We start from the raw sequence: 16481 nt of genomic DNA, 5'->3' as shown, positions 1-16481 counted from the left end.
ACAGGTATATAGGCAGGCTGGTGATGTGCTGTGCAGACGCAAAGAAGTTGGAATGAGGGTGACAGGGGTGTCTGACAGGTAATTAAGAAAACTTCCTCAAATATGGAACTTTGGAGTTGAGATCTATGTGAGTTGATAGCTGGAGACAGATGGAAACACAGTTAGTTGTGAGAGAAGTAAGTGCAAAGACCCCGGAGCTGGGGCAGCCTTGGCAAGTTGGAGAAACTGCTCACGCATACTGGCTGCCTGGAATGAGGTAAAATGTTAAGGGGTGGTTAGCCCAGAAAAGCCTGTAACATGGTTTCACATTTTTGCAAAATGAGAGCTTGTCACACAGCAAATGGACAAGGAGGTCAGGCACTTAAAAACTTGAAGCTGCCTCTTCTCTCTTTGGCAGTGGGCGAGAGGAAATGGGAAATGTGTCTAGGAAAGGATATGGGGGCAGTTAATAGTGGGGGGATATGGTAGGAGTGATGTTTGTAGGAAGCAGGGGCAATTGCTTGTTGATTGACAAGAGATACATGTTTCATGCAGAGGCAGTGACATTGTTCATGGGGGAGTTTGAGCTGTAACATCATTGACCGGACCTCCTGGTTGCTGCTTCTCTGGTCCTAGTTATTTGTGAAAGGCCCAGAAGCTTTTCCTGGCAGACATTGTAAGAATTTGGTCATGTGAGCATGTGTTCTAGCCTCATGTGTGTCACGATCTCGGTGATTTCTATAGTGTCAGGGCTCTAGAAACTAGAATCACCTGGGCCGCTAAATACAGATCCTGGGCCTTCTGCAAGCACTGACTTCACAGGCCTGAAGGCCTCAATTGTACTGGACGAGAAGAGTTGGATCCCAGTTCTCAGTTATTGTTCCATCAGCAGAGCATTTTCAAGGCTGAAGGACCACGGATCCGGAGCCTGGCTGCCAGACCTCACACATTGCTTGGCTCCTGTCAAGGACTCAAAACGAAGAAAAGGAAGAAAAATCAGATTTCAAATGAGGCCCACATTTATGCCCAGCAACCGCAGCTCTGTCACTGCTATTTGGGGGCATATATTTCTCCGTGTTCTTCTGATCACCAAGGCCTGGGTTAAATGCTGGTGGTAGGTGCTTGCTCTCAGTGCAGGAAGACATTCTTATAGTCTGCTTCCTGTAGTCCAGAAAGGACCGCTTCTGCCAATACCAGCCAGGTTAGCCTTTGGAAAGCCACAGGCTAGCCTGGGCACATCCCCTGTGTATGTTGAGTGGTTGATGAATGAGCGAAGGAGTTTGGAAGACTTGAGAAAAGGAAGGCAAAGCCCACATGGGGCCTCTGTATGATCTGCGTTGTTTAAGTGCTGCCCGGTTGATTGAGGACATCAGGCATGCTGGGGTACAGTGTTCCATAGTGTGAGTCTACGCGAGGGGCAGGAGAGCAGTTTCCCGAAATCCTACTTTCTATGACCTAGGACATACACTTTCAAGCTGATCAGAGTGCCCAATGAAGAGGTACCAAGGCACTTTGCAGCCATTTACAATGGATGAGGAGGCCGGGTGCCGTATCTCAAGCCTATCATTCTAGCTACTCAGGAGGCTGAGATCTGAGGATTGAGGTTTGTAAACAGCCTGTTCAGAAAGTACATGAGTGCACGGGTCTTATCTCAATGAACAACAAAAAGCTGGAAGTGGAGCTGTGGTTTTAAGTGGTAGAGCAGCAGCTTTGAACAAAACAATGAAGGGACTGTTCTCAGGCTGAGTTCAAGCCCAGTCCCAAGTTTGTGTTACTAGAGCTGTGTAGTAAAGTTTGAGGTCTGGAATTGTAATTCTTCTAGGATTACTTGTTTTTGCTCAGGGTTGCTTTACCTTTTGAGGGCCTTTTGTGGTTTCATAGGTACTTCTGGATTGCATTCTGTATCTCTGTGAAGAATGATATTGGGATTGTGATGAAAGCTGCATTGAATTTATAGGATAGCATCTTTGTAGTATGGCTTTTTTCCCCCACTATATTCTTCTAATCCATGAACAGGGAAGATCGTTCCATCTCCTGGTGGAACTTCAGTGTTTTATGGTTTTTGTTGTAGAGTTCCTCTATGTTTATTCCTAGGAATGCTATTGCAAACAGTTGCTTTCCCAGTTTCTTTCTCCATCTGCTCAATGTATACAGAAAAGATTCTGACTTTTGGGAGTTGCTTTTGTATCCAGTTACTTTTCCATAGATTTTCTTGAACTGGATTTCCAGCGTCCCCAAATATTTAAATATACATGTAGTAAAGATGGTGAATGATGTGCGTTATTTATGTATATAGTGTTTCTGAAATTTATTTTGCATTCCATGTAAGGGTTTTAATCCCTTTATGAAAACAGAAAACACATGTATATATATTTTCTGTTTTCATATATATACATATATATAATTTTATACATGTATATATACTTTTATACAATTGTGGGTCACTTAATAACCAGGTCATGTCCTGTGAAATGCATCCTTAGGTGATTCTGTCATAGTGAACGTATCACACTGTGCATTTACACCAAAAACACAGATGATATACTATCTATCCATCATGACTTGACCCCCGTGTGTGTGTGTGTGTGTGTGTGTGTGTGTGTGTGTGTGTGTGTGTGTGTGTCAGTCTGGGGCTTAAACTCCAGGCTTGGGTGCTGTGCTTGGCTTATTATGCTCAAGGCTAGTGCTCTACTACTTGAGCCACAGTTCTGCTTCTGGCTATTTTGGTGATTAATTGGAGATAAGAGTCTCTTGGACTTTCCTAACTGGGCTAGCTTTGTACTACAATCCTCGGATCTCAGCCTCCTGATTAGCTTGGATTACAGGTGTGAGCCATTTGGACTTTTTTGAAAAATTTAAATTTCTTACCATAAATTATACAAAGAGTTTTATTGTGGTTTTACATATATGTACTTATACCAAATCCTTCCCCATCTATATTACTCTTTCTTAACCCCATTCTACCTCTCCCCTTCTTTTAACAGTTCTTAGTGGGTCTCATTTTGCTATTTATACACATACATACATACATACAGATACATTTTACAGTCATGTATACATTTCCATGTCCTCTTGATGTACTCAGGAGGAATGGTAGACATGTAAGAAATACACATCAGCAGTGTTATATTTCATTCTCACAAGTATTATGTGTGGTAGGTACATGGGTGCAAGTGCTGTACTTTTATATAATTGGCAATTTATACCCACATCACAACAAGCACATGAGCAGTGTGATGCATTGCTTTGCATTACATCATCACAGTAGTTTAATGATGTTACTGGACTGTTGCATCAGCAATGATAAGATCTTTGCCCCTCCATTATAATCTTGTGGGACCACCACTGCATTTGCAGTCTGCATTGATTAGAATATTGCTATTTGCCTTTTGATATTGACTTCTAGTGTTACATGTAATGGGCTTAAGTCAGTTTATTTGGTTTACCTGTTTACAGAGTACCTCAACTCCCAGGTGTCCCTTTGAGGCACTGTAGGTGGATCAAATAAATCAGGTTGCAAAGTTCTAGAACTTTTTTTTCCTTGCTGCTTATACTGGGGTTTGAACTCAGGGCCTGTGCACTGTCCTTCAGCTTTTTCTGTTCAAGGTTGGCACTCTACAACTTGCCAGAGTTTTTTTTTGTTTTTTGTTTTTCCAATTCTGGGCCTTGGACTCAGGGCCTGAGCACTGTCCCTGGCTTTTTTTTGCTCAAGGCTAGCACTCTGCCACTTGAGCCACAGCGCTACCTCTGGCCGTTTTCTGTATATGTGGTGCTGGGGAATCGAACCCAGGGTTCATGTGTATGAGGCAAGCACTCTTCTTGCCACTAGGCTATATCCCCAGTCCCACTTGCCGGAGTTTTACTGCTAGCTTTTTTTCTTTTGTGCTGGTCCTAGGCTGGAACTTAGGGCCTAGGCACTGTCCCTGAGCCTCTTTTGCTCAAGCCTAGCACTTTGTCACTTGAGCCACAGCTCCACTTCCAGAATTTGGTAGTTTAATGGAGATAAGTCTTTCCTGCCCAGGATGGCTTTGAACTGCGACCCTCAGGTCTTAGCCTCCTATGTAGCTAAGATTACATGTGTGAGCCACTGGTACCTGGCTTAAAAGAATTGTTTTAAATAATGTTTGACTTTTAAAGCCTGTACCCTGCTACATCCAGCCTCCCGCCACAGGAAGCTAAAGGAGCAAGGCTGTAACTGTTGGGAATGACTTGTGTGCCCTCCTCAGAGCAAGCGGACCGTATTCTGGCAGAGTCTTTGGCTTGTGCTGGGCTCTGAGTTCCTTTGTGCTCCTCAAAGCAGAGCAGGTGGAGCTCTTGGTCATTTAAAGGAAGCTGGAACCCCTCGACACAAAAGCACCATAGAGATTGTTGTTTAAACACTATAGAGGATAAATATTGTGAGAAAAAGGACAACATTCCTGACATTCACTTTCCTAAGCGGGTGGCGTGTTGTTGCTCATGTGAATGAGAACCCTGTCTTGCAGGGATTCTCATGTAAGCTGTCCACTAGAGCAAAGCATGAGGTGGAGACTATGCTGATAGAGGATCCTGGAGTCATAAGGGCAGAGGAGGAGCCTTTCCTGTGATGGTGCTGGGGAGAGCTTGGCTTGGACCACCTGTAGAAGGGAATGGGGTGGCGAATAGTGGAGAGTTCTTTAAAGAGGCATACTTGGAGTGGGCTGCGATGGGGATCTGATAGGGAAGAGGGAGTTCTAAGCTCTCCTGGCTGAGCCAGGTAGGAGGGGCTATGTCCAGATGCCAGACGCAACCTAATAGGCCTGAGTTGTGAAGTACAGCTGGACCTTACCCATTGATGCCCATTCTCCTTGACCTACAAGGAGTAGTAGAGCAGGGGCTTGGTCACCAGCTTCCGGAGGGAAAGGAGAGAGGGCCCAGGAAGGAGAAGGTCCTCCAGGAAGATGGCCTTTGGTGCTCTGAGATGGATTAAATGACCGAAAGGCTTGAGACATGTTCCTAAAACTGGACTCCCGCAGATGTTGAGGGGAAAACTACACAAACCAGCAGCCACGGGATGATTTGAAGAGGTTGTCCAAGAAGCTAACACAAGGTGCTTAAGACTGGATATAGGTGCTCCCTACATGGCTCCTTTGTACAAAAAGAGGTGGTCTGGTTTTCGTCTTATGTTGAGGACTAAAGCCAGAGTGAGGCGGTGTGTTTATTTGAGCTAGCACTGTGAGAAAATTGCCTGGCCACAGGTGTCCCAGTGAGATGCACCTGGTGTCTGGGAGCCCCATGTCCACGGGTATCTAGGTAGAACCTGAGAGCAAGGTAACGGAAACTTGGGGTTTAGCAACCTTTAGCTATCTCTTCCCTCCTGCTTTATGAGCAAAGGAAGCACCTGAGTACAAGGACAAACTCTCACATCAACGTGTACATTTAGGATTTGGGCAGTTTTATAGTCTTGCTTGTTTTTTAGTGTTTTGAGACAGAGTCTCACTGTGTAGCTCACAGTGGTCTGGAGGTTGCTAATGTGGCCCAGGCCTCCAACTCAGTTCTGAGGGTTCAGGATCACACCTGGCTTGCAGGCTGTTTAGCAGAAATCACACTGTACGTAGATACCTTCATCTGGCACGGACGTAACTGCTTTCTCAGGTACTAAGACTCAGAAGATGACACCCCAGTGTGTGGCACCTTGGCATGCTGAGTACCTTGAACTGAGGATAGGGAGGGCCTTCGAAGCGGCCTTAGCACCTGGGTCCTACTGTCTCAAACTCCTCTCCATCTCCCCCAAAGCCACTCACACAATCCAGGATTCCTCTTCCCTAAGCAGGTCATAGAAACTAGAGTCCTTTTTCCCTAAGCAAGCCATAAAACCTGAGACTCCTGACTTAACCCGCACCACCCTCTTGTCTCAGAGTTGCCAGAAGGAAATGCTCTGCACTCGCTGAGAGTAGATAGTAAGGCACGCATCGCAGAAAGGCCCTGCCTCGTTCCGGGGGAGAAGCAGGGCTCCTGGAGTTGCCAGGAGGAATCGAGACAGGCCTGGCTTCCCCCACCTCCCAACGTCATTAGCTGAGACCCTTTTGTTCAGTGACATTCCTGCCAGGCAGTCCTGCCTCATCATACTTAAGCTTCAGTAGTCTGTTCCCTTTATGTCTCTGGGTGTTGGTCTGGAAGTGTCCTGTGTCCCGTAACATGTGGTTAAACACCTTCATTACACTTTCCCCTTGTTAGGAAGGCTCTCCCCCTACACCTCCTATCCCTTCCTCTACACAGTGCTTTCAGATCTCATCCACTGGCCATAGGGTAATTTATACAATAGCTCTCGTTTGTGGGGCACTTTGTTTTATTAATTCCTTCATGCATGTGAAATTACAGATAGGGCATGGTGTTTGTGAAGGCAACTTTCCTATGTCTTTCTACTCTCTGTGCTTATTTCCTGAGAATAATACTCAAAAAAGAATTCAGAGGCGTAACTATTGTGTCTTTAAATGAATAGTAACTGTCAGCTGAGCACCGATGGCTCACACCTGTAATCCTAGCTACTCATTAGGCTGAGATCTGAGGAATGTGGTTCAAAGCCCGCCATGGCAGACAAATATATGAGATCCTTATTTCCAATTAACCTGCAAAAAGCTGCAAGTGGTAAAGCACCTATCTTGGGCAAAAAAGCCAAGCAAGAGGTGAGGCCGTGCATTCAAGCCTAAGTACTGACATGCATGAGCGCACACACACACACACACACACACACACACCCCAAAAATAAAGAACATAAAAGTAACTACTGTGGTATAGCCTCCTTCTAATTTCTCCCAGGTCTTGGTTTGTTTGTTTGTTTTTTTACTGTTTTAAGTCAGGGGGCTTTCAAAGGTTGTGAAAGATTTGAATGAAAGGTAGGTGGCAAACAAGAGAACAAGTTTTTTCTCTTTATAAGGGAAGAAAGGTACAGGCACCATCGACGGGTGTGCTGACTGGGGTGAGGGCTGGTATCAGGAACATTTAAGGTGTAGAGGGATTGGACTGCTAATGTTGTTTTTGGTTTTTTTGTTCTGTAGTTTTAGTTCAGCTGTCTTTGCCAAATGGCTGCTGGAGTAGTCAGTTTAATGTTTTTGCCAAAGTGTGTGAGTGTATGTGTGTTATATGTGTATGTGTATAAGAGCTTATACAATCCTTTCCAGGAACCCATTGTTAAAACAGGATGGTAGTGTTCTGCTTCACTTCAGAGGAACAGTTTCAGCAAAACAAAGTAAAACAGCCTTCTTGCCAGCCAGAATAGAGTCCTTTAAAGCAGACTAGGTCAGGCTGATTTGAGCTGGAGGCCTTACATTCCCCAGTTGTGTTTTGCTGTTGATTGCTGCCTTTCTATCAGTTCTGTCTTCCTGTAGTTGAAGAGAGATTGATGATATCAGCAAAATCCCCTTTCCTGACAGTGGGGCTTCTTCTGAGGGATGATCATGGGCACTGAATCCTGCTCAGTAAGCATCATTTACCTCTCTGTTTTGTCCCAAGGGTAGCAGGAAGACCGGGCCCAGGCTTATTAGATATTAACCTCACACCCTTCCCAAGCTCAGAGACAGCAGCCTGGGTCCAGGAGCATTTGCATCTGCTCTGTGCCTATCCCTTGCACCTGCTTACACTTTACACATAAGAACGCCAGGCCTGTGGAGGCATTCTGTATCTGGGGAGAGGCCAGAGATGAACGTAGACCTGATGTTAGTACCAGCTATTTAAAAACAAGGTGTCTTGATGAAATCAAGTGGTGATATCATGTGATTTGTCATGATTGGGGTACTGGCTCACCCTCCATTATTCAAAACTAATTAGACCAAGCCAGGTGCCATTAGCTCACAACTATAACTGTAGCTTCTCAGGAGGCTAAGTTCTGAGGATAGTGGTTTGAAGCCAGCTTAGGGCAGGAAAGTTTGTGAGATTCTTTCAACAAGTGTGCATTGTTACCTTCTTAAAGTTTAATTTGGGTTTTTCAGTGAACTTTAGAATATTGTTTAAAAAGTAAAATTTTGTCAGTTGAAATCCTTGAATGTTATAGACATAAATATTGACCTTTTTTTGCCTTTCTTTCTCTCACAGCTGTCTGGGGCAACTTCGTTAATATGAGGTAATTATTTTTCACTACTTGGATTTTGTAGTTGGGTTTTATAGACACATCTCATTTCATATTTCAATGATCTCTACTTTGTTGGAGTCAGGGGCTGATAAACAACTATTTCTAATGAAACTGTTTGTTGTTCTCCTGAGAACATTCCCAGGGGATACAGCTAATTTTAGCATTTATTCACCTAAAGCTTATTAAGCAGTTGTCTCTGCCTCTTCTTCACTAATACAGGGATACCCCTAGCTTTCACAAGACACAGTGCCTTTCTGGGTGGCCTGAGAAGAGGGCTGTCTCAGAGAAATCCTAGCTGGCCCTTCTGCACCAGGGTTAACAACACTGCTCCCGTTTTCCTTATCTGAAATGCACTGGATCAGCTTTTAGATTTCTTTCTCTACTTCTAGATTTTGGAATATTTGTGCATGGATACTGAACTGTTTAGGGAATGGGACCCAAGTCTAAACACAAGATTCATTTATAAATCATTTATGTTCCTTATCCACATAGCCTGAAGGGTAGATTTTGTACACTGTTACTGGTGTATCTGTCTTGTGGCAGGTGTTGAGTCGAGTGAGCTCAGGTGTGGAATTTCCATGTTGCTGCTGTTCTGTTTTGGATTTGGAGGCAGTTCAGGTTTCAGAATGTGGGCTGTCCAAGTTGGGGATGCTCACACTGGATGTGGCTGTTGCGACCACTTCCTTATCCAGGTGCTGGGACTATAGGTGCGTACTGTCATGTCCAACTTAGGATTGTTTCTCACTTGACAGGAGGGATGCTTATAAAAGTAAAATTTTCCTGTGGATTATCTTTACCAAACTTGAAAAAAAACCACGTTTGGAAACAAATCAGCAGGAATGTAAAAAAGCATTTATTATAGAAGCAGATTTGACTCCGTTGTGCAATTTTTTTCCGTCTTAAAAAAGAAATTCCCCCCACTTTGCTCTTCTGTGGTGTCAAGACATGAAAGCGTTTTCACCTCGGTGTGTGACTATGAGGTTGGCACTGGAATGTTAATGTGCTGCCCAGTGGCCTTACTACTAGGGTGGAAGGTTGCTAATCCCCCCCACCAGGCGTTTCATGTGGAGTTGGTTTTGCAAGGTGGGTGGGACCTGTTGATCTGAACCCTGTGTAGCGCCAGGCTACCCGTCTCCTGACAAAGGCAGCTGTGTGTGGCTAGGCGGGGTGCTCAGATCTCATTTAGAGGAACTCCGTTTTTAGGTTGGAAAACTTCCATTTTGTGTTGAATCCCCAGGAAAGCCCAAAGACATGCTCCTATGGACAGGTTTCCCGCTTCTAATTTAAAATCCGATGTTGGGGGTAGCATGGGATTATTTTAGTTTAATAGAAACACCCAAGTGGTAAAACGGAGCACGTTTATTGATCAATATAAGGAAATTCCCACCCAGTTCTCTTTTTTTTTTCCCTTTGTGCGCCCCCTGCTGGAGTGAATTAGTACCTGTGACTGATACTGGGGTGGGAGGGAAAGGATCCTCATTGAGTTTGTATTATGGTAATTAGTCCAGAAACAAATCTTGACATTGCAAAAGCCTTTTTTTTTGTTCTGACTGATCTCAGTTGTTAGCTTTCTGTTTAACAGGTCTATACAGGAAAATGGCGAACTGAAAGTTGAAAGCAAGATTGAAGAGGTTAGTGTCTTTTCCATCTCTTGCTTTTGTTTTACTCACTTATCTGTCATATTAGACTTCCTTTGCTCATGCTGTTATCTTTATTGTGGTGTTTTAATGCTGTTCTCTGGTTTTGAAACTCGTTCTCAAAAGTCCTTTTCCTTTGTGTCACCATGTTTCCATTGTGTAAAAAGGGACATGTTACACACTACACACATTCTTCCCTGAAGGCAGAATGTGTTCAGGACTTGTCCAGTACTATCCAGGTGAGCCTTTGTTAGAGAAAAGGAAGGGATTGGTTTAAGTGATGGAGGCAAGCACCAGTATCCACAGTGAGCAGAAGCTGAAAGAAAAAGTAACCCCAGATTAGATCCAGACCTTGAGAAACGGTGAGCATCTGGACGCATAGACAGCCATGTGGTGCTCGAGAGTTGGAAACCTCTTACTTTAAAACGATTCCATGTAGTTTATAGACAAGTAGACAGAGATATAGCTAGACTGTTGTAACATGGGTTGAGACAAGAGGAGGGCTTGCGTTACATTTGAAGCTAAACCCTGGAGCCCTAGGGTGAATTGCTCTTGTTCTGCTTGAGACCATGGTGGGTGGTAGCACAGAGGGATGTGGGTTGGCTCGTAGCCTGCAGTTTCTGTCCTGGAGCTGATAACGAGCATAATCATAGAGACAAGATGTTGTTAAGATTTCTGGGCCATAGTGAATTCGTTAGTTCTTGGAAAAAAAAAAAAAAGAGGGTAGTGCCTCTTCCTATGAACCTCGGATGCCTTTTACATTCTTCCTTCTAAGGTACTAATGATAGTTTCGTTGTAGAATTTATTGGCTTAATCCTAGGATTGAGTTCAAAGTGTAAATGAATGAAGATCTGTTCTGTGTCCTATCATGCTCACTTGAAATGTCAGAAGAGGAAGTAACGGGAAGTACATGTTGGTCTAAAACTGTTTTTATTGTTCTTCTAGATTGTTGAGCCACTAAGAGAGAAAATCAGAGACTTGGAAAAAAGGTATGTGCACTTTTTGTTTTGAGTTTAGGAACATGCTCCTGGTCTTAGCTAGGTGTCGAGAAAAGTCAATGTCAAATAAGTATAAATTCATCTCAGTTAAAATTACATGTGAGAGTCATATATGAACTTACAAAATATGGAAGACATTATCCTCAAGACAGAACTTTTGGATAAGGTCATATTTTTATTTCAAGTTTGGATGCAGTATTTTACACCTTTATATTCTTAATAAGGACTATTTCTGATGAAAGGTATAGTTTCTCTGCAGGAAAATAAATATACTTTTGCTTTTTTCCCAGAGGCATTGTTGTAGCATGAACGCAGATAGCACGAACGCAGATACTAAGTTACAAATCCTTCTAAATCAGTTTAACTTGTATAAACTATGACAATCTCTATGTGTACATTGTCCCAGTAGTCAGAACACTGGAAGAAGGATTTAGATGTGTTGAAATCTTCCTTGGTCAAACATTACAGTGTAGCCTGAATGACCACAGAGAGCAGTTGAGACTGGGTCTTATCTCCCTTGAGCTTCTATATGGCTGTGAGTGGCAGCTGTCCATCACGTGTTTGATTCTAGAGCTGGGGAGCCTTCTGGAAGATGCCAGGGAAGTGTCATGTTCAGTTCGGTCTCTTATCTCCTTTGTCACTGTAGCAAAGTGGGGGGGGGTCCAGAATGTCGTCCAGATGAAGTGACTAGGGAGGAGAATTGAGCTACATAACAGCATTTCCACTGGGATCACTGGTCTATTGAAATACCCCCCACCTCTACTCCTCCCTGAGCTGTGAGTCCAACACCCAGCATCCGTCTCCATCACTCACTTCTAAATTAACTCAGTGTTCAGCACTGGAGCTCGAGGGTCTGTATGTGAAAATCTTGTGTTGAGTGACAGTTGGGTCCTCAGAATTTTAAAAAAGGAAAAATGAAACATTCATTAAAAATCTATGTTTCTTTTCTTTTACTGGGATGAGGTTAGCTGGTTTATGATGCCATTCTGTAGTGCTTTGCAACATCTAGGATAAAAAGGAAGGAAAGATGTGCACTTTTTTATTGTTTTTTTGTTTTTGCCAGTCCTGGGGCTTGGACTCTGGGCCTGAGCACTGTCCCTGGCTTCTTTTTGCTCTACCACTTGAGCCACAGCACCACTTCTGGCTTTTTCTGTTTATATGGTACTGAGGAATGGAACCCAGGGCTTCCTGCATGCTAGGCAAGCACTCTACCACTAAGCCATCTTCCCAGCCAAGATGTGCAGTTTTTCTTCAATTTTCATTAAGTGACCACTTAAGGGAAATAGAGGTGGAAAAGATTCATCCAGCATGCTCGTTGGTTTTCTTCTTTTCCTCAACTGAATGGTCAGGCAGAGTTCTACTTTCAGCTCCCCAGGCTGAGCGTGGGATAGGCGCTCAATTGGAGTTCCTGAGTAAATTAGTGAGCCAGTCCTCTGGGCAGGATTTTCACCTCCATCAGACCTTCAAAGAAGTCTGTACCTCTCTGCCGCCCACTGCTCGGCACCCATAATCACAGGTGTTTGGGACCACTGAGCAGCCAGCTGCACTTCATAGGGTGCTGTTGCCACCTTGCCCTGTCACTCATGGCTTCAAGAAGGCAAGTGGTAGTATTAATACCCACTGCAGAGAATCCGGCAGCCTTGTGTATATGACTTGGTGTAAGGCAGTTTAAAAACGTCAAACAGCTTCCTCCTGCGTATGAAATCTAAAATGCAGTTGCTTCCTATTGTAGAAAAACAAAGCATGAAAAAGTCGAGTGTGGTGGTACGTGCGTATAATTCCTAATCCTCTAGGTCTCAACCCACTGAATAGCTAGGATTACAGACATGAGTCACTGATAGCAGGCAGAGCAACCTGGTTTTTGTATCTTTAGGGGTCCTGGAACCCACCTCTGAGGAGACTGAGGGACCTACCATTTTTCTAAGCTACTGACTCGGGTGAATTTGTTTTTGTGGTGGACATGGATGTGTATACCTGAGATTGTCATGTGGTCTTCTGCCTGTAGTCCTCCTTAAATTGATCTCTCTCTCCTTCCACTTCATTTTCCAATGCACAGCTGCCATTTCCCCATTCAGAGCTTGTGTAAAGTCATCTAGATGGTAGAGAAGTGGTTGAGAATGAATTCTTGGGCTGATACAAGTGTCCACTGATAGAGCACTTGCATGGTTCAGTCCTCAGTACTGCAAGAAACACACACACCACAGAATGCACACATGGACAGATGCCCACAGTGGGTGAAGGAAGGTGGTAGGTCTGTGATGGCCCTACTACTGTTCCCCCCATGGTCTGGAGGTTGCCGTGTTAGCATACGGTGCTGCTGTAGAAGAGAGGTACCATATAGCCAGGTATGCAGGTCAAGATTGAGGCAACAGGTGTAGATGTCCTGAGCTCAGAGAAGCAGTTATGGGAACGGCATGCAGCTCACCAGAACTTTACATGGTCAGTCTCCACGTGAGAAATGGAGACGGAATGACTGAATGTGTTACTTGGTCAACAAGACATCTGTGTGGCTCTTCCAATTCCTCCAGTGTGGTCTCCACTCATTGCTTGCTCGGGGCAGCCTGTGCTGTATGTGACGGGGCTGGCTGTGTGGTTGGAGGGCTGCTCTTAGCCTTACTGCTGGGCTGCACAAAGCTGCTTCAACTCCTGCTTGGTGGCCACAGAGCCAGCAAGGAAGGCTGGAAGCTCTTCGTGGGGGAATTCTTGTGCATTGTGCAAGCCCTTACTCCACGTCCTCCAGACATCTGCTCCAAGGTCTCCCGTCTGATTTGCTGTCACACTCCATTTACTTCAGTAGCGGTTAAGGACATGCACCTGGATTGTAGTAAGAGCTGGTGCCGGGAACAGGTTCTGCGTGGCATGGCCCATCAACTCCAGTGAGAATAACTAATCTGCTGATCACACAGGTTTTACTTACAGCTCTTTGGCTTCCTTCTGATTCCATCTGTTGAGAATGCGTACATAGTTCACATCCACATTTGTCTTCTCTCAGTGATTATGTTGCTCAGCCTCTAGAATATGAGTGTGGTTTGGGGGCCGGTGGCACCCAACAGAAGGACATGGAAAGATGAGGTGAGATCTCAGGCAGCGTCAGAGCCAACTGTGGGAGACAGAATATGTAGCTGTTGAGTCACTGAATGCAGACACAAGACACTGGTGGGAAGGGACTGGGGGATCTGTGCTGCTTCTCAGAACAGGAGATGGTTTTATTAAATCCTCTTCCTAGGAGGCCATACCCTCCCATGTGGGGCTGAGACTTCACTCAGTCTGTCTTCCACTCTCTGCTGGCGGTTTTATGGTGGTTGTTGTTTCTGTTTGCTGCTGGATGGTGAACCCAAAGCCTCACCATTGAGCTACTCCTCAGTCCTTTTCATTTTGTTTTACTTTGAGATAGGTTCTCGCTGTGTAGTCTGGAACCTGAGATTATCCTGTGCATGCCACCATTTCTGGCCACTCCTGGGTTGTCACTTGTCCCTGCAGGGGTTGTGCTACCCATACTTGGCAGCTTGTGGAAGCCAGCAGCCTCTTAGCTTCTCCCTTTCTCTCGGCAGTGGGGCGTTAGGTTCGGTCCTTAGCTTCATCACCCCCACAACAGGTGGGGATGTCTTGAACTGCTGTTAGCCAGTGATCCTTCAGCCACCCCAGTGAAGTAAAAGGGGACCCCAGAAGAGGTCCTGAATGTGGCATTGTTCAGTGACGGGGGAGACAAATGCCCACCAAAGACATTTGACTTTTGCTTTTTAATCTCTTCATATTATACAGCTTCACCCAGAAATATCCACCAGTAAAGTTCTTATCAGAGAAGGACCGCAAAAGAATTTTGGTAAGTTTGGTAAAATTAATATATGTAATATTAAGATGCTCCTATTTTAATCAAGATAATTCATGGGCCATAAAATTACACCTCTTCGAGTATTGAAGTCAGCAGTTGCTAATTGTTTTCAGAGTTTGAACAGTATTCCCCCCCACCACTGTCCCCCAGAACAAACCCTGCATCCATTAGTCATTCTTTGTTACCCATCCTCCCAGTGGCCACTGAAACCACTATTCCTGTGGATTTGTCTGTTTTGACTGTGTCACATGGACAAAATGACACAACATGTGGCCTTTTGTGTCCCATTTCTTTTCACTGAGAATAATGTTCATCACACTATAGCATGAATCACTACACTGTCCTTTTCATGGCTGCACAATAGTCCATTGTAGGGTTGCACCATATTTTGTTTATCCTTTCTCAATGGATGGACCTTTGAAGTGATTTCTGCCTTGAGTCTACTCTGAGTAAGGCTACTCTGGACATACTTTTTGAGTAGATGCAAGTTTTCAATTCTTTTTGTGTGTTCTTGTAAATAAAAGGCATCTATATGAAAAAGGTAAAACTTAAACTACCTATCATTGCTGGTGGGTGTCATGATCACAATGTTTAGAAAACTCAAAATGAATAGCGTGTTTAAAACTACTAGAACCAAGGTTACAGGATACCAAAAAATACATCTGGAAGCCAGGAGCAGCAAGAGCTTTATACACATCCTGGGACGGATTCTCCAGATGGAACTTTCTATGTGACAAACCATATCCTAGGCCGTAAAACAAACACCACAAATTTAAAAGTGATTGAACCACTATGTTTTCTGATAAGAGCATGAAATTAGTTATCAGACATAGAAATAACTGTGAGACATTCCTAAGTATGTACAAATTAAATAATAATAAATCAACGAAGAAGGGCAAGGGCAATTCAGAAATACTTAGAAATGAATGACAAAGCGAAAAGAGCATACCAAAAAACCTATTGTTGAACATATGTAGTTTTAAATAAGCAGTGCTTAGAGAGAAACTTAACAACTGTAAACATCTATATTTTGAAGAAGTTAGGTGAAATGGCTTATACTTGTGATCCTACACATACTTGGGAGGCAGAGATCAGGAGTATATGGGTTCAAGGCCAGCCTGGGTCAAAAGTTAAAGAGAAGTCATCTCAGTAAGCTTGATGTAGTGGTTCATCACAGTCCAGGCTAGACCTGGGCAAAATGTAAGACTCCATCCCCAAAATAAGGGGAGTAAAATAGGGCTAGGAGCATGCTTGCCTAGAAAACACAGGTCCTGAGTTCAAACCCTAACTTCTGCCTTAAAACAATTGAAAAAGAAGAAGAAGAAAACTAACCCTGAAATGAAAAGAAAGTAAAGACTTGAACAAAGCTGGATGCCAGTTGACCAGACGTCATCTTCAAAACAACCAGTAAAAATTACGGCATTGCTTACAGTGTCTGGTATGAACAATCAAGCCACGTAAACACCAGGTCCCGAGTTCAAACCCCAGTACTACACAAAAAAAAAAAGGACTGCTGGACTGCTCAGGAATCTTGAGAGAATAAAGGGAGGGCATAACAAGGATATCAAGAAAGTCAAGTTAGTTCTTTGAAAAGATGGATAAAATTGACAAATCCTTAGCTGACAATCACATACCCAATAGAGAACCTGTCCCTAGACAATATGAAGATTTCTTATAACCCAATGATTTAAAAAAAAAATTATCAATTTTAGAAATGGGCTAAGTGTCTCAAAAGAACTTTGTCCAAAGATACAAACATAGTCAGTAAGCCTTGGCTGAGCCTTGACCTTTGCTAAGTGGAAGAAACCGGTCACCTCACCACTCATCTACATGGTAAGTCTTAGGCTGGGCACTGGCGGCTCACACTGCAATCCCAGCTACTCAGGGGGCTGAAATGTGAGGATTGTGGTTCAAAACCAGCCTGGCCAAGAAAGTACATGAGATTCATA

General features: G+C 43.9%; 1 protein-coding gene across 2 annotated transcripts in view; it reads left to right on the top strand.

The window, feature by feature from the left end:
- Window positions 1-16481, top strand: part of Uxs1 (UDP-glucuronate decarboxylase 1) — a 79604-nt gene that overhangs the window by 16899 nt on the left and 46224 nt on the right. The window contains exons 2-5 of one of the 2 annotated variants that reach the window (XM_048352481.1): window positions 8029-8056; window positions 9633-9696; window positions 10648-10691; window positions 14463-14523. In XM_048352481.1, the coding sequence (XP_048208438.1) occupies window positions 8029-8056; window positions 9633-9696; window positions 10648-10691; window positions 14463-14523 (197 nt within the window). The remainder of the gene's footprint in view (window positions 1-8028; window positions 8057-9632; window positions 9697-10647; window positions 10692-14462; window positions 14524-16481) is intronic. The other variant, XM_048352482.1, reaches the window with a different exon arrangement.

The sequence above is a fragment of the Perognathus longimembris genome, chromosome 8 (assembly GCF_023159225.1).
Source record: "Perognathus longimembris pacificus isolate PPM17 chromosome 8, ASM2315922v1, whole genome shotgun sequence".
Classification (NCBI taxonomy): domain Eukaryota; kingdom Metazoa; phylum Chordata; class Mammalia; order Rodentia; family Heteromyidae; genus Perognathus; species Perognathus longimembris.
The sequence above is the reverse complement of the archived record's forward strand: the minus strand, read 5'-3'. Positions and strand labels throughout refer to the sequence as shown.